Below are 22508 nucleotides of genomic sequence, written 5' to 3' on the forward strand. Positions count from 1 at the left end.
TAGTATATAATAACTAGTATTATAAATTTTGTTTTTATGTTTGTATATTAAAATATATTTTTGTTAAAAAAGGAAATTGTGTGTATCAATCTTGTTGGCAAATAACGTAAATTTAATACATATTAACAATTAATTAACTTCTAAGTTCAACTTCAAATTTTAGGTTATTTCAAGTAGTAAAACATAACGTGCGTAATGAAATAAATTGGAGACTCATCCGAAATATAATACATAACATAATAAATTGCAATAACATTCTTGGTCGTATTCTGTAGTTTTCCGATTAATAGACGTTGTTCACAATTACAGCTTCCTAGGACGGTAGCATACCGACTGTAGCTATCCAGTAATATTCTATCTCAGTGTCTCAGCTAAATATTGTTATCTCTCACTTCAAGAATTCTCTACAAGTTTCGAGAATAGGCGAGACTTTCGTAATACATAGTCAAGGATATATGTAAGAAGAAAAGAAAAAAACTGTACAGAAACAAACGTAGGCACTAAAGTATGTGCACAACAATAAATTCGTTACAATTTTGATCATGATTCTGTTGTACAAAACAATGATTTATCGTGATTCGTTTGTTTAAACTCGTGTAGAAGTTCTTCAGGGAAAAATTAAACCAGATATAAACCCTCCAAGAAACTGATTTTATTTCAAAATAAAACATCCATAAAGTCAACACATACCCAAGTGATGGAATGAAAGATGAAAAACTGTTTTTTAGTCAATGTTCTCTACAAATTCTGTTTTATTTTTTTTTAAATATAAAGTCCAATGTGATGAAAGAAGTGCTAACAGATCGCACATGAAACATTAAACTTGTATGTTTTTTTATATATATACACACAAATATAGTCTTGATTAATACATTTTTTCTAATTTTCTTTTATTTAGTGAAAAATAAACGTTTCAAAGACAGCTTCTGTTGCTTATTTTACACGTGTGACTGTGACTACATCGTACAGAAGAAATAATTATATTTTTCTTCTACCTTACTACTTGTATTACGTTAATTCACGATACACAAATTTTAAAGCTCATTGTGCATCACGTACAGTTTCTTCTCGTGAATAGGTTACATCATTTTTCATAAGATTGTCAACATAAGATTATTCAGTTAATAATAATATAAACTCTAATGGAAAATGAAGGGCTGATGTACTCCAAATTTTACTGAAGGATGGGGTTATTAATTTTTTTTTTATTTTTCTCGCAAGTCGACGTGTTAGCTAATTCGGAATCTTCTCTGGCGTTTCTGTTTCGAGAGTACTGTTAGCTGGTTGTGATGGTTTTTGTTTTCGAAGACGCATGCGTAGATGGATCTCGATAGATAGATACCCAGAGTATCCTATTCCTAATACTATCAGTAAAATGTACATCTTCACGTTGATGCATAAGAACTGAGCGTATGCAAAGGCAATGATGAAACCTAGTGACTCCCACAGACGATAGTTAGCAAAAGCCGCTTCTTCGTTGCTAGGAAACAGGATTCCATATAAAGCTGCAAAATATTTTGGTTATTTATATCATTTAATGAATCATATTTTCATGAACAAAATGAAACATATGCTGTTATAACTGGGTTTTTTTAAGACTTCATTTGAAATACATTATAAGTTAATGATGATACACGTAATAAGAATATAATAACAAGTGACTTTAAAATCGGCGTAATATAAGGAACTCAAACTCCGTGTACTTGTTTAGGGGAAAATAATAAAACAAATCAAATACAATTATTCTGCACAACTTACCGTTAATTTGTGTTTGCCACACTGCGTCTGACAATCCCCACAAGGCAGCAATAACAAAGAATACAGTGACGTCATCAGGTAGAGGTTGCCATAAAAACATAGTTATTAAAGTAGCCACATTGACGAGAGCTCCCAGGGTAAAGATGAGCACTCTTCCAAACCATCTAATTAACTGGCCCAAAACTATCGACGATAGAGCATCAGCCACTCCGAAACAAATCATTACGTATCCCACGTTGTGTATTCCCCAAGCGCAACTGACGAAGGCCTAAAACGAAACCGTTGGAAAAAATTAATATTTATCATACAGTCAAACATAAAAAATTAAGCGTTTCTCCTTATTTGTTAATCTATTAAATCGATTGTTCAACTGTGAATAAACAAATAGCGTCAACTTCTAATTAGGTTTCATTACATTGCAACCTTTAAGGTAGGCTCTTGTATTGATTTAATCTGCCTTAACGTTATCTCTACCATTGCATAACCCTTTCATAACCGTTTCTTGAACTGGTTAACATTTTACAGAGTAATTTCCCAAGCGTTATTGGGGCCTGGCATGGCCTAGCGCGTTAAGGCGTGCGCTTCGTAATATGAGGGTCGCGGGTTCGCCCAAACATGCTCGCCCTCCCAGCCGTGGGGGCGTTATAATGTGACGGTCAATCCCACTATTCGTTGGTAAGAGAGTAGCCCAATAGTTGGCGGTGGGTGGTGATGACTAGCTGCCTTCCCTCTAGTCTTACACTGCTAAATTAGGGACGGCTAGCACAGATAGCGCTCGAGTAGCTTTGTGCGAAATTCCAAAACAAACAAACAAACAAACCCAAGCGTTATGAATACGTTATTATGCCGGATGTATCAGAGGAGTACCCCTCCTCCCCCCTCCAGTGACACAGCGATGTCTGTAGACTTACAACTTTAGTCTTATTTAGCTTTGGGCTTAACTTTAAATAAATATCAAAGAAAAATACGATACTAACTAATATCCAATATTACTTGTATTCAACCTAAACTGTTTAGGTGATTTGTTAATTAATTATGTGTTTTGAATAAAAGTAAAAGAATATGATTTTTTTTGAAAAACTAAGTTCATGAAATAGAAAAAAGAAACATCCAGAGAATAGCAGTGAAACAAACCGGTGTCATCGAAGAAATCCATGATGCATGAACATACTTTTGAAGTAAATATATGTATTTTTCCATACGTTTTTTATAATATAAACAGCTTAACAATATTCAACCTTTATATTTACTAACTTTGGCCTTGCCTTTAGTAGGAAAATACGTGGTGATTTAAGGTCATAATTACTGACTTAGTCGAGGTGTTATTGTACACATGGTAACAGGAAAATATTTCTTGTTTTGGCGTACCAAGTCCACGGTAATAGTTTGGTAATGAAGCCTCTTCTCTGTTCATAGACTTCAAGTTTATAAATAACCAAACTGTAGCTTTAAATGCTGCAGTGTTTTAAAGTACGTCCTTCAAGAGTAGATAGAAGTGAATTCAGGTTGGAACACTGGGATGTTCAAAGCAGTCACCGAATATTTCGTGATGACGAGAAAACCCACTTGTAGAGAAACCTAACGATGACCGAAGAAGGTCGAAACGTTGTTCGCTCCTCTACATAGTGCTTTCTCTACTCATACCAGTCGTTTTTACATATATAGTCACCGAATATTAATAAAATCAAACGTCGGACAAGATGTGAGGTGTTATAATGCAGCATGCGTGTTATTATATTGAAAAAGTAATGAGCTTCATCTATATAACAATAAGTATAGACTCAGTATGGCATGATGCAGAATGATACAATGCGACTATAAACGTCTCCTACTATCAATGTCTACATCACCTAAAATAGGACTATGCTACAACACTAACTCTGCCATTTTTTTATAATTAAGAAAACATTAATATCTCTCAAGCTCAAAACTGTTCATCCAAAGGAAACACTAATTTCTAGTGACTTATTCTGATAAACGAAAGTAATGAGAGAAATTGAATGAGATACTTACCATTCTATATATCTGACGTAGATTGACTTTAAACACTCGAATTTTAAGACCTTTTACTGTTTTAACTATAAATATGATTTAAGCTTAACGTCTCTTATTGAACCAGCAGTATGTTTACGGATTCGCTATACTAAGATCCGGGGTTCTATTCTCCACGGTGAAAACAACGCAGATAACCACTGTATAACTTTGGACTAAAAAACTAAAGTATGTCATACTGAATCTTGCAAAACTCTATAGAACAGTAACTTCGCACAACAGCTTGAAAAACAAAAAATAATTCCATGACTTGCTAAATACCACAGTTTTGATTTACATTCCATTAGCACATGTAGGAAGTGAGTGTAGTTGTTTAGGATGTTGACCCAGAACGAGGTAACGGTTGATCCCGGGTTTTTACAAAATATGTATATTTAGGTAATAGATTCAAGTTTCGGCGATCATCGAATCAATACGTTTTATACAGTGTATACGTTTCATATTACGATAACGCAAATAAATCAATATTGCGAATTATAAAAGTTTGGATTAATTGGAATAGCCACGAGTTTACAGAAATGTATTCAATTTTCTATTCAGCATTCTGATCCTCTGCCTTCTTTATGACTGTCATTCTAATTTCACCTGTTTCAGTATTGTATTTTAACTTGTAGCTGATTGATTAATTCTGCGTAATAAGTGTAGAAAGTCGATACTTCCAGTATTGGGACATGCAATCCAAAATAACTTCTCTGAACAATTTAACATTTTAGTTTTGTTTAGCTGGTGATTTGTTTTTAATTTTGCACAAAGCTACACGACGACTATCTGCAATAGCCCTCTCTAATTTAGTAGCATAAGGCTCACGAGAAGTCATATAGTCATCACCACCCACCGCCAACTCTTAAGTTACCCTTTTACTAACGAATAGTGGGATTGACGAAAACATTGAAAAGCTCTCAAGGGTGAAAGGACAAGTATATTTGGTGTAACGAGGATTCGAACCGGCGACCGTCAGGCTACGAGTTAAGCGCCCTAACCACCTGTCCATGCTGTACCGAGTTAATGATTTACGGATGACTAATAAGATGAATATAAATATAAAAAGCATTTAAATATGAAAATTCTGTAAACTACATTACTCATCCAATTAATGTTTTAAATAGGTATATGCATGTGTGTTATTCACTGTAAATAAGTTTCGATTGAATCTTATACCTAATATCATACATTCTAGTTCTTTATTTATTAGTACATTTGTCGGCACAACGAAATATATGTAGATTTACAATACTAGAAACCGGATTTCAATAGTGATAGTTGGTAGAGCACAGATAGCCCACTGTACAGGTTTGTGCTTAATTACAAAATAAACAAATAAATACACCGGACGGCGCTGAACCGTGAAGAAAAAGAAAGCGAAGTGAATATTTCGAAATATTTAATTGATTTCAAGCCATGGGCCACAGTGGAAGGTCTTATTGGCTTCCTAATAAATGTCCATAGCGTAAAGTATAGAATTAAACTTAAGTCATGTATCTAAACTAAACTGGAATTTTTATCCCACATACTTAAACGTGAGATTATTCTAATTGTAATAACTTTAAGCTATAATAAAACATAACAAACGTGATTGTGTCTTTTTTGATAAGTACTGCTTCTTTATTGATATTGAAAATACAAGTACCAGAAAGTTTGTCACAGAAGACGGTTTCTGCTAATCATTGGTTGATTTTCCCCAACATAAGTATTTCTTTAGCATCCCGACCAATACTGACAACCACTTGATGCTGTTGTCCAGAAATAAACTTCACATACAGTGATGGTTCTCCACCTAAGTCCTACTCTTCAGACATTCTTTCAATACACTTGTTACGATGTTGTGGAAAAAGTTGTGCTTCAACTTTTCACTCTGTCAACATGAATAGACCGCAAGGAATTTCGAAACTTTAATAGTGTGTTCAAGTGTTCTACTGTGTTCAAATCAATAGAATGGTGAATAGCAGAAATATAAGGTCATCGAAAGCTTTCTTGATTTTTTTCATAAAATCGTACACAAAAGCACAGGTGGTATTGAAACTGAAATCATAAACTTTATTGTAAAGAAATGACTTTCACCTAAGGAAATTCCATGATCAATGACATAACTGCTCTAGTTTCATGAGTGAAACAGACGCTGTTGTATAATTGGATTGTTTTCTTTAATTTTGCGCAAAGCTACACTAAGGCTATCTGCACTAGCCGTCCCTAATTCAGTGTGTAAGACTAGATGGAAGGCAACTAATCATCACCACCCACCTTCAACTCTTGGGCTACTCTTTTACCAACGAACAGTGAGATTGACTTGTCACATTATAACGTCCCCATGGCTGAGAAGGCGAGAATGTTTGGTGCAACGGGGATTTGAACCCGCGACTCTCAGATTACAAGTCGAGCAATGTTGTATAAAAGACGATTATTTTCAAGGAACCTAATGTGAACATCGTACTATATATAACTTGAGCCTTGTGAACTTCAGTATTTTACCTGTTCATTGTTAGATGCAGGTGTTAATTTAATTCATTATTTTGTATCTTCATCAACACTCTTTTTTTTTTGTTGTACTATTAGTACTGTTCTGTTACTGCACAAGTAAACACCAAATTGTCGTAATAATTTGTCTCAGATTTCAGATTCCTCCAAAGTTACACTGTCTGACCAGTGTAGCTTAATGGATTTTTATTTGTCACACGACCTTTTTGTAATGTAAAGTTTTTCTCATGCACGGTCGCACTGATTCTATGTTGTTCAACAAACATTAAAACTACGACATCTAAACATCTTAATAAACTGGCATACACGAATAAACATAAAGTACACGCCCTGAAAGAACGACTCCAAAACAATTGAAAACACCAGACGACTCAAACACGAACAACCGTTTCATGAACATATTAAATAATTACAAAACAATAAATAGTGATGTATGTATATACTCACACGCACGCCACACTACTAAGGAAACTCAACACGATAGCACAACAGAACGTGGCCAGGTGGTTAAAGCACCCTACTCGCAATCTGCGAGTTGCAGACCTAAATCCTCGTCCAATCAAACATGCTCGCCCTTTCAGCCGTGGTTGTGTTATAGTGTGACGGTCACTTCAACTATTCATTGGTAAAAGAGTAGCCCAAGAGTTAGCGGTGGTGATAACTAGCTGCCTTACAAAGTTACACGAGGGCTATCTGTGCTAGTTGTCTCTAAATTAGCAGTGTAAGACTAGAGGGAAGGCAACTAGTCATCACCACCCACTGCCAACTCTTGGGCTACTCTTTTATCAAAGAATATTGGGATTGACTGTCACATTATAATGCCCCCACAGCTGAAAGAGCAGGCATGTTTGGTGTGATGGGTACTCAAAACTGAGACCCTCAGGTTATGAGTCAAATGCCCTAACCACCTGGCCATGCTGGGCCTCATAAGACTTAGATTCATTATTTCTGGAAATAAATACATCTTAAAATCAAATTTGCTCTACCACTAGCAACAGCACACTGCTTGGATGGCTTAAGAGTCTGTAAACCATTACACTAAGATCCTTTTCTTTCATGACACTCTTAGGGTTATTTCCATCCAAATTATTCTTATAATTCAAATTATGATAATCCACAAGCAGTATCTTCCATTTATTACAATTAAAACCCATTTACCATTTATTTGTCCAACTCAATAAATGATCTAAATTCTTCTTTAAATCAAAAGCATTTCTTCACAGCTAACAGCACTTAAGACCCTAACATCACTTGCAAATTTACATAATTCATTACCATTATTTCATTTATGTCAATAATGTAAATCAAAAAAGAGTAGTGGTCCTAAGACGGATCCTTGAGGTACACTATTTGCAACATTACTTAATCCACTCTGATTGAGCTCCATGTATAACAACCTTCTGCTTTTTTTCCATCAAGCCACTCTTCTATTCAATTAATTATCTTATGTCTCACACCTACAGAGATACGTTTCTTTACAAGCCTTTGCCAAATGCTTTCTGAAAATCGAAATTACACAAAAGCTACACTTTTGCCCTTAGCTACATATGCAGTAACATTTTCAAAGATGTCAAAATATTTCTAAGGCAAGATTTTTCCATTAGTGAAAACATGTTGACAATCCAATAAAATTACGAAATTTGTTAAATTACTTTCTAAAGTATTTTTTATCAGACTTTCCAAAATTTTCCCACAGATTATGAAAGACTAACAGACCTGTAATCACTGAAACAATCTCTCTTGAATATAATAATGACAACAGCAAATTTCCAATCTGTTGATAATTGTCTATTATTCAAGGACTTACAAAAGATTGTTGGAAATGACTCATATACCCTGTCCTTGACCTCCTTTAAAAATATCTAGGATATATCATCTGGCCCAGGAGCATTATCATTCTTCCTAACTTTTCATGCTCAGAATTTATGTAGTTCTCTTGTTCAACTTTGTTTTAATCTATCTTTCAATATGAGGAATACTAGTTAAGTCTTCCTTAAAAACTGAAGAAAAAGTAGAATTTAATAACCTAGTCATTCCGTAATCATCAGATACAATCATTCCTCTGGAATTACTCAAGTGTCCTATCCCCATCCTAACATTTTGTTTACCCCTAATGTATGCAAGGAAAAAAATCCTTACTTTTATTTTTATGATTTCAGCCAAATTGTTTCATACATCCTTTTGTATCTCCTAATATTTGGTTTGAACAGCTTTCTTGATCTTGCATGTTCTTCTATAAAACAAGTTACTTTATTAAATTTGTGACGATTTCTTTAATTTTATCTCTTATATCCTAAGTGAGTCAACCTGATTTTTATTTTTTGACTTGCAGCTACCACTTTCGTTCTATAAAAATATATCAGATTTAAATATTGGAAACTTTTTCTTTAAAAGTTTTTCACACTTGCTCAGCGTCTCCACATAACTCAGCTGCCCAGTTCAAAACAGATCATTCTTATTGCATTCTTTCAAAATTTGTTTTTTGAAATCTGGAATCAAAATATCACTATCCCTGATTTCTGTATGCATCAAAATATCAAACCTAATACAGTAATGATCACGTGTGCCTAAGTGTTCTCTAATTTCCACCCCTCAACTATTTCTTTATTAGAAGTTAACAATAAATTTAAAATAGTGTTATTACTTATAGACAAGAAATCCATCTTAAGCACTTTTCAAAAACCTTTTTGTCTTCTTCGTTTGACTCCAGCATTTCCCAATCAATATGTTTGAAATTATAATCGCCCATAATTTTGACTGCATTAATAAATGAAACCTTAATCTTACTCTAAAGTTTCTCACTAATTTCATCAGTTTCTTCTGGTGATCTGTAACAAATTTCTACTAAGAGTTTTTCCCTTGATATCCACTAACAGAAACCCAAATGGATTCAATCTAATTGCTGTTATTCTTAATATTCTCAATTTCAACAAGATGTAACTCGCACTTTCCATATAGAGCCACTCCTGCCTCTCTGTTCACAACTTTGTTCCTATTAAATAACCTATAACCATGTATTTCAAAAACATTTATTTAATCAAAATCATCTATATTTAACCATCTTTTAGTTTTTCTCATTGTATCAAAATCTTCTACTCCTGCCAGTGCCCTAAAGTCTTATTTTATTTCTTATACTTCTGACATAACAGTAGTAACAATTAAGCCTATTCATAACTACTTTTATACTGATTTCCTATCATAAACTTTCCTCTATGTCTCAATTTTGTTTCAGTTTATCTTTTCTCTCACCCTTATCTAGTTCTAGTTTAAAATTTCCCTTACAGCTGAGTTAATATCCCTTGCCCAGTAGTTGGCGCTGGGTGATGTTGACCAGCTGTCTTCCCTATAGTCTTACACTGCTGAATTAGGGACGGCTAGCTTTGCGCGAAATCCAAAAACTAACAAATTAAATTGCAAATAAAATCTCATGTGCACATACCTTCTAGCGTAACCCACTTTTAGCTTATACATAGTTGTGTCACTTAATACAACACATCCGAAAAGTGGAATTGAACAACTGTGCAATCCTAAATAATATTTACCTCTGGGTAAGTGCCAATAAACGTTTCTTACTGTTGTGTTCTTTAATTTCAACTAAAAGTAAGTTAATATACATCTAAACCTGGTGTGTACGTATTTGAACAAAAAAAGTTCCGTTCTGAATACCTTTTAAGGGCCCAAGTTTTGTATGTAAGCAAATACAGATAGATTGTTGCTAAAGTACGTCTGTCATTCAGATATTTGAGATGGAAAGCTGTCTCAAATGCTATTCAATTTACAAGAAACTAATGTTTGTTTAAACAAGCATAACAGTAAAAATAATTTCTAATGCAACGTCTATCGCGAATTTAACAAGGAAAGAGAAGTCATTTGTAATTAGCTAATTTTGTTCACCTAAAATTAAATTACAAGTAAAATGTTAATCAACAAACCAAACAAGGGAAAATTTTTTTTTTCAAAAAACAATCTGAAAACAAAGGTAAACTTTTACCAATACGATTTAGTACATTCTTCAGAAAAAAAACAACAACTGTTTAATGCAAAATTTATTTTAACTAAAAGCTGTATTTAGCTCAAAACAGTATTGATTTATGACAAACACAAACATTTTTATTGTGATTTAGAGATACGGTTAAGAAAATATTTGCATTTTGCAAATGATTGATTATGAGGCCTAAACAATGTCTAAGGGCTACTGTATAAGGTTCAAAGGTCACCTTTAAAACGTTAGATCATATTTATCAGTTTTTCAATGCTAATTCGAAATTTAGTTTTGTGATAAAAGAAATGATTTATTTGACATAAATAAGCACTAAATTTTTTTTCTGAATTTTTTGAGCACAGAACAAAATCTTACCTTAGTGTAATCTCCGATGACAAAGGCTTGCTCTAATCCACTGAATATTGTAATTGGGACGATAAGAATCTGATAAGGGTTTTTCAAATGACGAAACGTTGCAACCAGAAGTCCTAAAGACGGCCGAGCTTTATTATTTTTATCTTCTCCTTTTCTATAAAGGGGATCTAAAAAGATAAATACAAACAGGGCAGAAAGAATTGAGCATCCAGTGAAAATCCCACACAACATGTACACTTTAGAATCAGGGGGCCTCTCAAGGTTGGTATTATTAGACGTAACTTTGTTTTCGTTACAGAAGTTTGCTCCACATGTTTCGTAGATCGTTGGGTCCAGTTCTAATGTAGCATTTGCAGAATTAGATTGAGGACTGAGCACATAATAGGAGATCAAATTTCCCCAGATTTGACCAGACTGAAAGATCATGAAAAACACGCCAAAGAATCGAACCACTATGTTGTCGACGGTTTTGCCTGTAATAGCAGCATATTGGCCAGCAGTCTCTGTTAGATAGGCACATTTTGCCGTCCACAAAGGGGCACCCCCTAGCCCCAGAATGATAGAAGTTGGAATAAGAGTATACCACTGAGCGTAGAAATTCGCTGCAAAATAAGTGCTGTACATGAGAATCGAGGCAATCAAGGTATACTTTAAGCCTAGCGACTTAATCATAAATGTTGGTACAAACATACAAGAAATCACCAAAGCTCCGTAAATTACACTGAGAGATGCAGTACCCAGGCCTTCCACACTGTTTACACTGCTTTGTAAGTTTGAAAGAGACTGAAAGGCTGTAAAAAGAAGAAGAAATCCAAAGCTGATAATAAGAAGGTTTTTTATTATTTTAATTTTTCTTTTGTGTTTTTCATGGTCTTCTAGGTTTTGAAGTTCACAATGTTCAATATTTCCCACCACAGCCTTCTGATTTTTTTCACTTACCACTTCATTTGAGCCTTCGTCGGTGACAGTATGAGTCTGATAAAAAAACGTGTTCACATTCCCTTCCTGGGGAAGATTGTCCTCTAAGCTTGCGATGCTTTTCAATTCCGCCATAATTCCTTTCCTGTCTGTCTTTTTTTTCAATTAATGTATCTTGAACATAAATGTTGATGGGCTTCGGTGAATTTCAGAAAAAAATATATCAGCGTTCCTGGAATTGAATGAAATAAAAGTAACTACATACTTATCCATTTATTTCTCGACAGATTAAATTAATGATGTGTTAAGTTTTAAGACACTTACAACTGTTTGGATTGTTACAGTTTTAAACAAGAGTTAATTTGCTAACATTGTAGATATTGTGATAATACACTAATATATTTCATCAGCAATTGAAAATACAGCAGATTTCTGCAAGACAAACTGCTTAATTTCATCATCATAGGATACGGATATTAATTATTAAAAATACTATACATTAAACACAAGGAACATAACATTAATACTTAGGGCATCCTCTGATGGTCAGGTCACTCTACTTGCAATCTAAGGGTCAAAGGTTCGAATACCCGTCACACTAAATATGTTCGCCTTTTCAGCCGTGGGTGCATTATAATGTTACAAGAGTAAGTGGTGATGACCAGCTTCATTCCCTCTTGTCTTACACTGCTAAATTAGGGACGGCTAGCATAGCTTTGCGCAGAATTCTGAAAGGGCGAGTCTGCTTAGTGTGATGAGGATGCGATCCTGCAATACTCAGATTACGAGTCGAGTGCCTTAACCACCTGGCCATGCTGGACCGTTAGTGTTTAAGGCATGCTAGTATAATAAAGAAAACTTTGATCTACTAAAATTAAGACTAATAACGGTCTTACTTGTATTTCTTTTGTATTTATTATCTTATAATTAAACTGTTTGGAACTGATAGAACAAACCAATAGAGAACTAACTACAAAGATTGTTATTATATTCAGATAAATATTACGACTTTATTTGTTTTGTTTTTGCTACCACATTGTCTCGTACTTCAGGACATGTTTTTTAAAGGACAAAACACAAGATCTCTGAAATTTATTACACAGAGTTGTTATTATGTATGCAACCATTGTAAAGGTGTCTTAAGATGTTCTGTGTTCTTTAGAATTCATAAAATGTGAAAGTCTAATAATTTATCACGACTCAAAATTTTGGCTAAAGTTCGGAACGCCCGGAAATGTTAAAGGAATAATTTATTGTTGTCTGTGTTTTTTGGAATGTAATTTCGTAAAATGAATGCGGCAAATATTTACGTACTATATGTAGGATGGAGGATAAGAAAACGTGGTTAACATAACTTCATTACCATAGCATTTATAAAACCAGTAAAAATTCCTAGTGAACTGTAATGGATATCTGTGGTGGTTTAGGAAAGCCACAATATTTTTTCTCAATACTTCTTACTCACTACTTCTTAAGGCATCCAGATATTGTAACACCGATTCAGTAGTCCTTCAAAGATGGTATAAAAATTTGGTTTTGCCTAATTGCACACACCTTTTCTTTCCTTTTCTCTCTCTCTTTCCCTAGTAATTTATAAATATTCTAACGCCATCACTAGTTACCAACAAGAAAGACATCTGAATTATGTGTGCAGCGTGATCAAATTATATGCTCATTGGCCACATTTAAGCAGTTTTTGTTGAAACATTTTTGCATGTGTCTTATAGTTAGTCTAAATCTGACATCTAAGGGTAGGTTGTAAACTTATATCAGTGTACCAACTTTGAGATAAATCCATGAAAGTTCAGTATGTTTTTCTTTCAAAAAAAATTCCGTACTTTCGGTGTGAAGGAAAAACATTAGTAAATATTTCAATTAAAACTGAAAGTTTTATATCTTTTGTATTTTAATGGACTTTTTCGTTATGGGTTGGGTGTAATCGGCCCAGCTCGTGACTACGAAGGTATCCATAAAGGTAATTATACTATGTCGTTTTTTTTCTTATAATGGAGGCATAAGATTACAAACATTTGCAACTTATTAATCAACATTATAAGGCCTTCGTACGCAAACTATCAGGTTTTTAAATTAAGTGTTAAGCTACCTTATTTAACGATTTTCTCATATTTTTCCCTACAGAATGTTGACTAGGCAACATGCAGATTAATTTTCATTTTAAATATTAAAATACTTTTATAAATGAGAAAATTTTCAAATTTCTCACATAAAATTTTTTATAACCTTCAGATAATTATCAAGTGTTTTTAAGAAAAACTTTCTATTTTTTCTATTATTCTCATTATCAAATCGAAATCTCTGTAGGTGTTCGAAATATTTGAACAACCTCGTAATCACCATAAAAAGTAGGAAGTAAATGTAAAGTATTAAAGTATATTTTTCTTTCAAGAAAAACTACATATTATAACTCAAAAACACAAACGTTCAATCTAAATTATTTAGCTTAAAAGTTAAATATGATAATATCATACATTTATATATTTTTATCACTTTAACCTTTCAATCATTTCTGGCTAAGATATAAGTTAAACTGACGTGGCGCATGTGTACTCATAATACCATATTCAAGAATATAAGACTAATTTTTAGTCTTTACAAAGTGATCTGTCTTGGCTATGTTTGAGTAAACATTTTGTAAAATACAATTATATTTCAGTTATAATACATTATATATATAAATGTATATATACAGTTTTGCTATTTAGAAATAACACTTTAAACTTATTTTTCTTCAAACATAGAACAGAAAATAAAGAATTAAGACAAGCAAGTATTTCTTCAGGTTACGACCTTTGTACTCCATTGGCGTTTGTCATAGGTTACTAAGCCTTAAAAGATTTTGCGTGTGGAGGATTTAAAACGAAATACTCGATACCATAAATGTTATCAAGTTTAGTGACGGAACTGTATGTGGGTGAAAAGAAAAATGAAACTTCGAACAGACTAATGACTCTACTTACCAGCAACTAAGTAACTACACCGTCATATCTGAACATTTCTGTAAACACCACTTGTCGGACATTCTGAGCTTTCGATTGGTTATTTACATGCTATATATAAAATTAAGTACATATAAGCTACCTTTCTCAAGAAGGTAAGCGGGGGGCGCCACTGTGTTCGATTCAGTACATTAGTGATGCCTATCTCTTTATATAAAAAAGATAGGAGATTTTTGAATTATTACGTTCCTAATTCGTACAAAACTATAGACTTTGTACTTGAACATCACAAACATTCAGCATACCAGTGACACACAAAAATCGTTGTTTATATGCGTTTTTAAAATATTTATTTTAAAACTAAAAAACTAAATATCGCATAATATGAAAAATTGAATTATAATCTACAGCTTGATACCAATTCATAAAATTTTGAATACGAGTCAATAAACCGATGACATGACTTTTGGCTCGTGCCTCATAGCGATAGGATTGAAATTTCCTTATTCTATCTTCATGCACAATATTCAGTTTTATCGCTATGAGGCACGAGCCAAAAACCATGCCATTAGTTTATTGACTCGTATTCAAAATGTTATTCAACTACTATTTAATGAATTGGTATCAAACTGTAGATTATAATTCAATTTTTCATATTATGCGATATTTAGTTTTTTGTTTTAAAATAAATATATTAAAAACACATCTAAACAACGACTTTCGTGGGTCACTGGTATGTTGAATGCAGCACTGGTTCAAATGAATGCCCCATAGCGATAGGATTGAATATTGTGCATGAAGATAAAATAAGGAAATTTCAAGCAAAATGCATGAAAACTACTGCAAATGTTTTGCAGATCGCAGCCACTTTGTATTAAAATAACCTCAGTTTTTGTACAGTTGATCCTATTGTTATTGAATTGCGCGCAAAGCTACTTAAAGCATATTTCTTTAATCAAATGCGAGAAAAGTTCTAGACGCACAAACGCAAGCGTATTATTTATATAAATGTTGAGGTTAATTTTATTATTAGTTTGTTTGTATTTGAAAATAATCTGAGTATCAGTAAAATACTCAGTGATCTATTGCGACATCCTGCAATCCATCCTGTCAATGCTTTAAAGCTCATAAATGATGTAAAATAAGCGTTTAATCAAAAACTGCATGGGACGAATTTTACAAATCACTTGTAAAATAAATGTTTTAATATAATTTCTTAATTGTCATAACTTAGCAGGTTTTTTTGATAAAGTTCTTTCTCAAAAATCACAAAAGAAGCTACAAAATAAAGAATCAACTCATGATAAATTTATTTATATCATTGATCATTCGTGATAGTGACGTTGCGGATAACAACCGCTACGAAAACAAAAATGAGGTTTCTCTGGGTTGTTAGAGCGTATTAAGGGCAAAAGATGCATTTCAGCTACAGTTTCTATATGCTAAGCCCCCTAATGAGTATTTCGGAAGCCGCCCCTGCTCAATGCTCTATGATCTAACTAATTAATGTCACGTGGATTTATTAAGTAAAATATATAATTTTTTTAATAATCCGTGAATGACAAATGTTGAAGATGTTTTAACCCCTGTATGCATATTACTTCAACAGTGATACTTTAAGGTTTATAAAACTCATTTTATCAGCAGGAAATAAGGATATGCTGCTACATAATATTTATTTAAGTCGTAATGAAAATATTCAATACAAAACTAAAAATTATATAGTTTAAAAACTATTTGTAGAAACTAAGTAATATGATAACTAATGGTATACTAAATTAGCTTGAAATTTATAATGTGTACAGCTTCAGTAAGTTATTAAGCTTTTTTAAATGGTTTAATGTATTTTTTGGAAGACACCATTTTTAATCTTTAGAAAAAAATATATTTTATATCAGTAAAGAGTAATACTGAGCACTCTATCTATGTGTGTGTGTGTGTGTGTGTGTGTGAAAGTATGTTTGTGTGTATATACATGTAAACAAAGTTACTGGAGATGACAAGTGAGCTGTTTTGTGTTTGGAATTATAGTACAAACAATCTTATAATATCAACACTCGGACGAAAAAGAGTAGTTTTATTATAATTATAATTCTTGCATAAAACTCTCAGGTTATTTACCAATCCTTCTCAGTTACTAACTAGACGATTCTATATGTTAAATTGAATCCTTTATATAAAGATAATTAATTTAATTCAAATTGAAACAATCAATTGTAATTATTTAAACCTTTTTAAAGAAATTAGGTATTTAAAAAAATGTATATGTATAAGATTATTCACTCTCGTTTATTAGAAGCTACAAATGTTTTTAAGATACATATTAACTACCTTGTAAAAGGTTTTAATCACGAGAGATGACCGAAATGGCAATCTACGTTGTTTTTTATTCATTTTTCTTTGTATCTGAATTTTTTCACAAAGACTTATTCATTTCAGTGGAAAACTCACATGCATGGATCGAACCTCTAAAGCTAGCCTTTTAAGTTCTTGAGCTTACAGCTAAATCACCAGAACACATACACATAGAGGAAACACATTTTCATATTAGCTTGGCATTTATCATAGCTTTCAAGCTTTTCGTCTGCATCAATATACAGATAAGGCGCTTACCAATGGCACAGCAGTGTCTGCGGACTCACACCGCTAAAAACCGGGTTTTGATACCTATGATGGGCAAAGCACAGATAGTCCATTGTGTAGCTTTGTGCTACATTCCAAACAAACAAATGGTTCAGAGGGTTAGGGCGCTCATTTGCCAGTCTGAAGGTTGCGGATTGGAATTCTGTCACACCAAACATGCTCGCCCTTTCAGCTGTGAAAGCGTTATATGCGACGGTTAATCCCACTATTCGATGGTAAAAGAGTAGCCCAAAAGATGGCGGTGGGTGGTGATGACTAGCTGCCTTCTCTCTAGTCTTACACTGCTAAATTAGGGACGGCTAGCGCAGATAACCCTCGTGTAACTATTCGCGAAATTCAAAACAAACAAATACATAAAGAATGAAATAACTAAAATTATTTAATCAAAACATTTTATTCAGTGCACGTTTAACGTAAGCTGCATTTTTTTGTCTAATGAGATGACAAAAATTCAAACGAGGAAACAAAACACGTCTATGTAACGATATCTAATTCTGCAGCTATGAAGCAATCCCTTGCATCAGCACTTACACTTGTAATACAATTTTAGCAAAAAGAAAAAATGTCATGAAGTATGCCTTAGCTTTCAATATGAGTTACGTAATAACATTTTACGTGTTTGTTTAAAAATAGTAGTCGTTTTAAACCTTTTAAATTGTAAAAGAGAAAAACATAAACTATGAAATGTTTTTTTGAATTTTAGCAAAAGTAAATTAAATCATTTTCAGCTAACACTTCACGAACTAGTAGAAGACATTTTTTGGACAAAAGACGCTATCAAATTCGGTTTTTCTTAATATGAACTGATATTTTTGGACATGTTTATTGGCTAGAAAAGCATTTTCAGCACTCTTTTAATGTTGGGGGTGCGAAAGGTGATTTGAAGTGGTAAGTTGACTGAAATCAGTCAGTGCACCACGAGCTCAAAGCACAAAAAGCATGGAAGTTTCTAATGACACGCAGAGTTATTCAAGAACCGTTTGAAACCACCTTGATAAAGATTGTTCAATTAACCGAGTACAATATTGTGCTTGTATCTGCGTTCAAAATGTTTATGACTGCTTATCCTACTGTTGACTATCGTGATGCTTCGATCTTCCTTACCGAATTGCACGTAAAATCGTTCGCATCTCCGTTGAAAACTAAATATAGATGAAAGTAAAAGAATAACAAGTTAGCAGTTGCTTAATAAATGATGCTGAGAATGTGAGTTTATTGATACATACTGAATATACTCCTGGTGGGAACACCTTAGTACTAACTCATATGGAGAAATGATGATGTTGCATTTCACTTTAACTTTTATCAGTTGGCAAACAAAAATTTGTGTCGAAGTTGTCTTGAAAATATACGGCCAAAATCACACGCTTTATTAGTTTCTGGATTGAACTTTGTTTTAACATTCAACAAAGTGTAGCGTAAAGACTCCACTTAGCTCCTTAGACTCCTGTTGAGTAACAGGAGAAGTAATGGGTGAAGAGTTCATTGCAAATAAATAATTTTTGTATTCGTTTAGTTTAAGCGCAAGGATAATATCTAAGCAACACAACAGACTATCTTCACTCTGGCCTGGCATAGCCGTGTGGGTAGAGTACTCAACTCGTAATCTGAGAGTCGTTGGTTCGAATCTCCGTCATACCAAATTTGCTTGCCCTTCCAGCCATTGAGGCGTTATAATGTGACTATCAATCCCATTATTCGTTACTAAAAGAGATTTGGCAGTGAGTGATGATGAAAGATTGCCTTTCCTTTTGTCTTACACTGCTAAATTACAAACGACTAGCGCAGATAGCCCTCATACAGCTTTTCGCAAAATTCAAAAACAAACAAACAGTTACCTTCACTGTGCCCAACTACAAATATTGACCCCAAATTTTAATTTTGCAAACTTTAAAACTAACCGTTGAACCGCCAAAGGCAGGAAGGATGTGACCTATTGTGATTTATTTATAAATAATGATAATAAAAATACACTTTAGGTATTGAAAGGTCATGTAATCCAACATAACTAGACGTGTTTGTTTCGGAATATCATACTTCACATTACAGTGAATTCTTTACATTCTTCATAAGAATGAAGAACGTATGGATCTTCCTACCTTCACTGATATTTATTACAACGCGAGGAAACTACAGAATCAGAAATGATATGAATCGTCATGAAGGTTTGTTTGTCTGTTTTGAATTTTGCGCAATGCTACTCGGAGGCTATCTGCGCTAGCCGTCCCTAATTTAGCAGTGTAAGACTAGAGGGAAGGAAGCTAGTCATCACCACCCACCGCCAACTCTTGGGCTTCTCTTTGACCAACGAATAGTGGGATTGACCGTTACATTATAACGCCCCTACGGCTGAAAGGGCAAGTATGTTTGATGTGACTGGGATTCGAGCACCGAACCCTCAGATTACGAGTCGAGTTCCTTAATCACCTGGCCATGCCGGGCCTCGTCATAAAAGACTTAAAATTTCACGTTTACTTAGAATGAACGCTTCATTATCCAGTTGTCCTATAAAATGTCAGAAATTAAATCTTGAAAATGTTTTGCTTGTTATGCAAATGACTTTCTGAGTATAATTTTGAAATCTCCCTGGATTTTAGTAGTATATTTGTGTACGTGTAACCTGTTACTCAATATCGACAAAAAACCAAATTACTAGGAAACATTTTCTTTCGTAGGAAAATAATTTACTTTTAAATACTGTATAAATAAGTTAAATATCGATTTTGTGGTCTAGGCTAGAAATGTTTATTCAGAATTTCATGTAAAGCTATACGAAGGCTATATGCGCTAACTGTCCCTAATTTAGTAGTGTAAGACGAGAGGGAATGCAGCTACTTATCATCACTCAACGCCAACTGTTGGGCTACTCCTTTAACAACGAATAGTTGGATTGGCCGTGCTATTCAAACGTCTCCACGGTTGATAGGGTAAACATTTTTTATGTGACGGTGATTTGAAGCCGCGACCCTCAGAATGTCAGTTGATCACCCGAAACAGCTGGCCGTGCCGGTCTCTAGGCTAATATCGTTACACATATTGATTTTGACTAAGTATACAAATTTTGTTGAATAAATTGAATAGAATAATCAAGTGTAGGGTAAATTAAAATTTAAAGCATATTTGAGTACGTTCTCATGGTTAATCTTGTAAAAGACAAGTTTTGAGTTTATTTCTTTATTAGAAAACCATTTTAAAATTGAACTACTAATTCGTGTTTGTATATCTACTCTGGGACGTTGGTGACCGAACCTATGAAATACGTGCTTGTTTTTCTTTGTAGTGTTCTTGCCAATTCGTATTTATCAGCATCATAACAAAAACCTTACATCCACTTTAGTCAACCTGTTTAAGCTTTCTTGCTTTCTTGTAGAGAAATAAACACTAATTTCTTGTTCGGGAATTCCCGTGACTGCAGTATATAACAGGTTTCAACAAGGTAACACCTTAATTATGTGAAACAAATCTGATCTGGATTATTTGAGTAGGACCACTCACATGATGAAGGATTTTGACCTTTTGGTTACCCTATAAACGTAACTAGATATGGAAAAAAGGGTAAATTTGGTAAATTTATCTCTACAAATAGAAGTATACGTATCGGAGACTAATAAATATATTACGTACTTTAACTGATGGCAACATAACCCAGAGATACAAATATAAATCTATGAATAATGATACCTTTTTATTTTTAAAAACCGGAGAGTCAAAACCGTAAGCTGCTCAATATGTATGAAATTGGGTTCATTATAAGAGTGACGCAGCATTGCCTGGGACAAAGTCATACATATAAGGACCTCATTTTTCCCTTGCATATAAATCTAATTCGTATAGTATTAAATACATGTGTGACATACACTCAATAAATAACTTCTCGTATTCCAATCATCAATTTAGGAGAAATTTTCCGTCCTGCGTGATGCTTATTTGGATCTGTGCTGATTTTTTTTTTTCGGTTATCTGTAATGAAAAACGCAAAGTTCAATTTCATACTATGATTTCAATATGTACAATCTTTAAATTTGAAATGTGAATTTTTACATCCTATGTTTCTATTATTTGAAACACGAGAGTATTCACGTCCATTATATCATTTGTTTATAATACAAATGTTTCTATAGGTAGGTATCATTGAGACATTTGGGTATTTTCAACCAGAATAGCTCCTTATATGCGACGCATGAAAGATAAACTCAGCAGGTCAAATATCCTTACCAACAAAATAACAAAAACCACAGCAGGTATTCAGTTTAAAGGAGGGGGCGCTGGAATCGTCCTGTCCCAACTGGGGTATTCGAAAATATTTTCATTCACCCTTATTAATTCCTTGACTCAATATCTTTACTAGCGGAGCGAAGGGGGATACTGAAGACCCCACGCCAGCTGGGAAAATGAAACACTTTTCCTTAAAACAAAATACCTGCCATAGTTCGTTCGTTCACCCTTACGGCTTAGACTAAGGTATTTTATTTCATAAACACTAACATTAGAAGTTTTACTTTTCAAGAAATTGAGTAATCACTGTAAATAGAAAACAGCTAAGATGAGATATTCCAGCGATAGTTCAGTAGAATAAAATTTTAATGTTTTTTTACCGTATCCTACAAACGTCTACGTTTAGGGGTTATGCTTAAAAAAAAAAAATATTTGTTTGTTTTGAGTTTTGCGCAAATCTACCTGAGGTCTATCTGTACTATCCGTCCCTAATTTAGCAGTGTAAGACTAGAGGAAAGGCAGCTAGTCATTACCAACCATCGAATAATGGATTCATCGAACATACAAATCTCCCACGGCTGGAGAGACAAGCATTTTTGGTGTGATGGGGATTCAAACCCGCAATTCTCAGATTACAAGTGGAGCGATCTAACCTACTCGTCATGCTGAGCAATAGAAGGAATGTAAAGTGTTGTAAATGTGGAAGTAAGACTAAATAAAATGTTAATGCACTTTATTTAAAAGTTAAAAATCAATCATAACTTTTTTCGCTCCAGTGGTACAGCTGTATTTTTCGATACCCGAAGTGAGTAGAGCATAGTGTAGCCCATTGTGTAGTTTTGTGGTTAATTCTAAACAAACAAATATAACTTATTATAGATGAATTATGAACAAAAATGCACATACTTAGAAATGTTTGTTTTAGAAGAAATTCACATAGAACTATCTACTGTACTCACCGCAGGTAATCGAATCCTGCTTTTAACGTCGTAAGTCTGTGAAAACTACTGGTGTTCCACTTTGAAAAAAAAAATAATCAAGTGTAATTTTTGTAAAATAAACTATTTCGAGCCAATTGGATTTGTCGGTTTTAATTAACAATTACCCAAGGATTACTTCCTGTAATTTACAACCAA

At 33.6% G+C, this 22508-nt stretch overlaps 1 protein-coding gene across 4 annotated transcripts in view; it reads right to left on the reverse strand.

Moving 5' to 3' along the window:
* Positions 1 to 632: 632 nt before the first annotated feature.
* Positions 633 to 22508, reverse strand: part of LOC143256854 (protein unc-93 homolog A-like) — a 28584-nt gene continuing 6708 nt past the window's right edge. For 2 of the 4 annotated variants that reach the window (XM_076514630.1, XM_076514631.1), the window contains exons 2-5: positions 21015 to 21117; positions 10640 to 11789; positions 1759 to 2026; positions 633 to 1505 (exon numbers count right to left, since the gene is read on the reverse strand). In XM_076514630.1, the coding sequence (XP_076370745.1) occupies positions 1234 to 1505; positions 1759 to 2026; positions 10640 to 11692 (1593 nt within the window). In that variant the 5' untranslated portion in view covers positions 11693 to 11789; positions 21015 to 21117 and the 3' untranslated portion in view covers positions 633 to 1233. The remainder of the gene's footprint in view (positions 1506 to 1758; positions 2027 to 10639; positions 11790 to 21014; positions 21118 to 22508) is intronic. The other 2 variants (XM_076514627.1, XM_076514628.1) reach the window with 1 other exon arrangement.

The sequence above is a fragment of the Tachypleus tridentatus genome, chromosome 7 (genome assembly GCF_004210375.1).
Source record: "Tachypleus tridentatus isolate NWPU-2018 chromosome 7, ASM421037v1, whole genome shotgun sequence".
Lineage (NCBI taxonomy): Eukaryota > Metazoa > Arthropoda > Merostomata > Xiphosura > Limulidae > Tachypleus > Tachypleus tridentatus.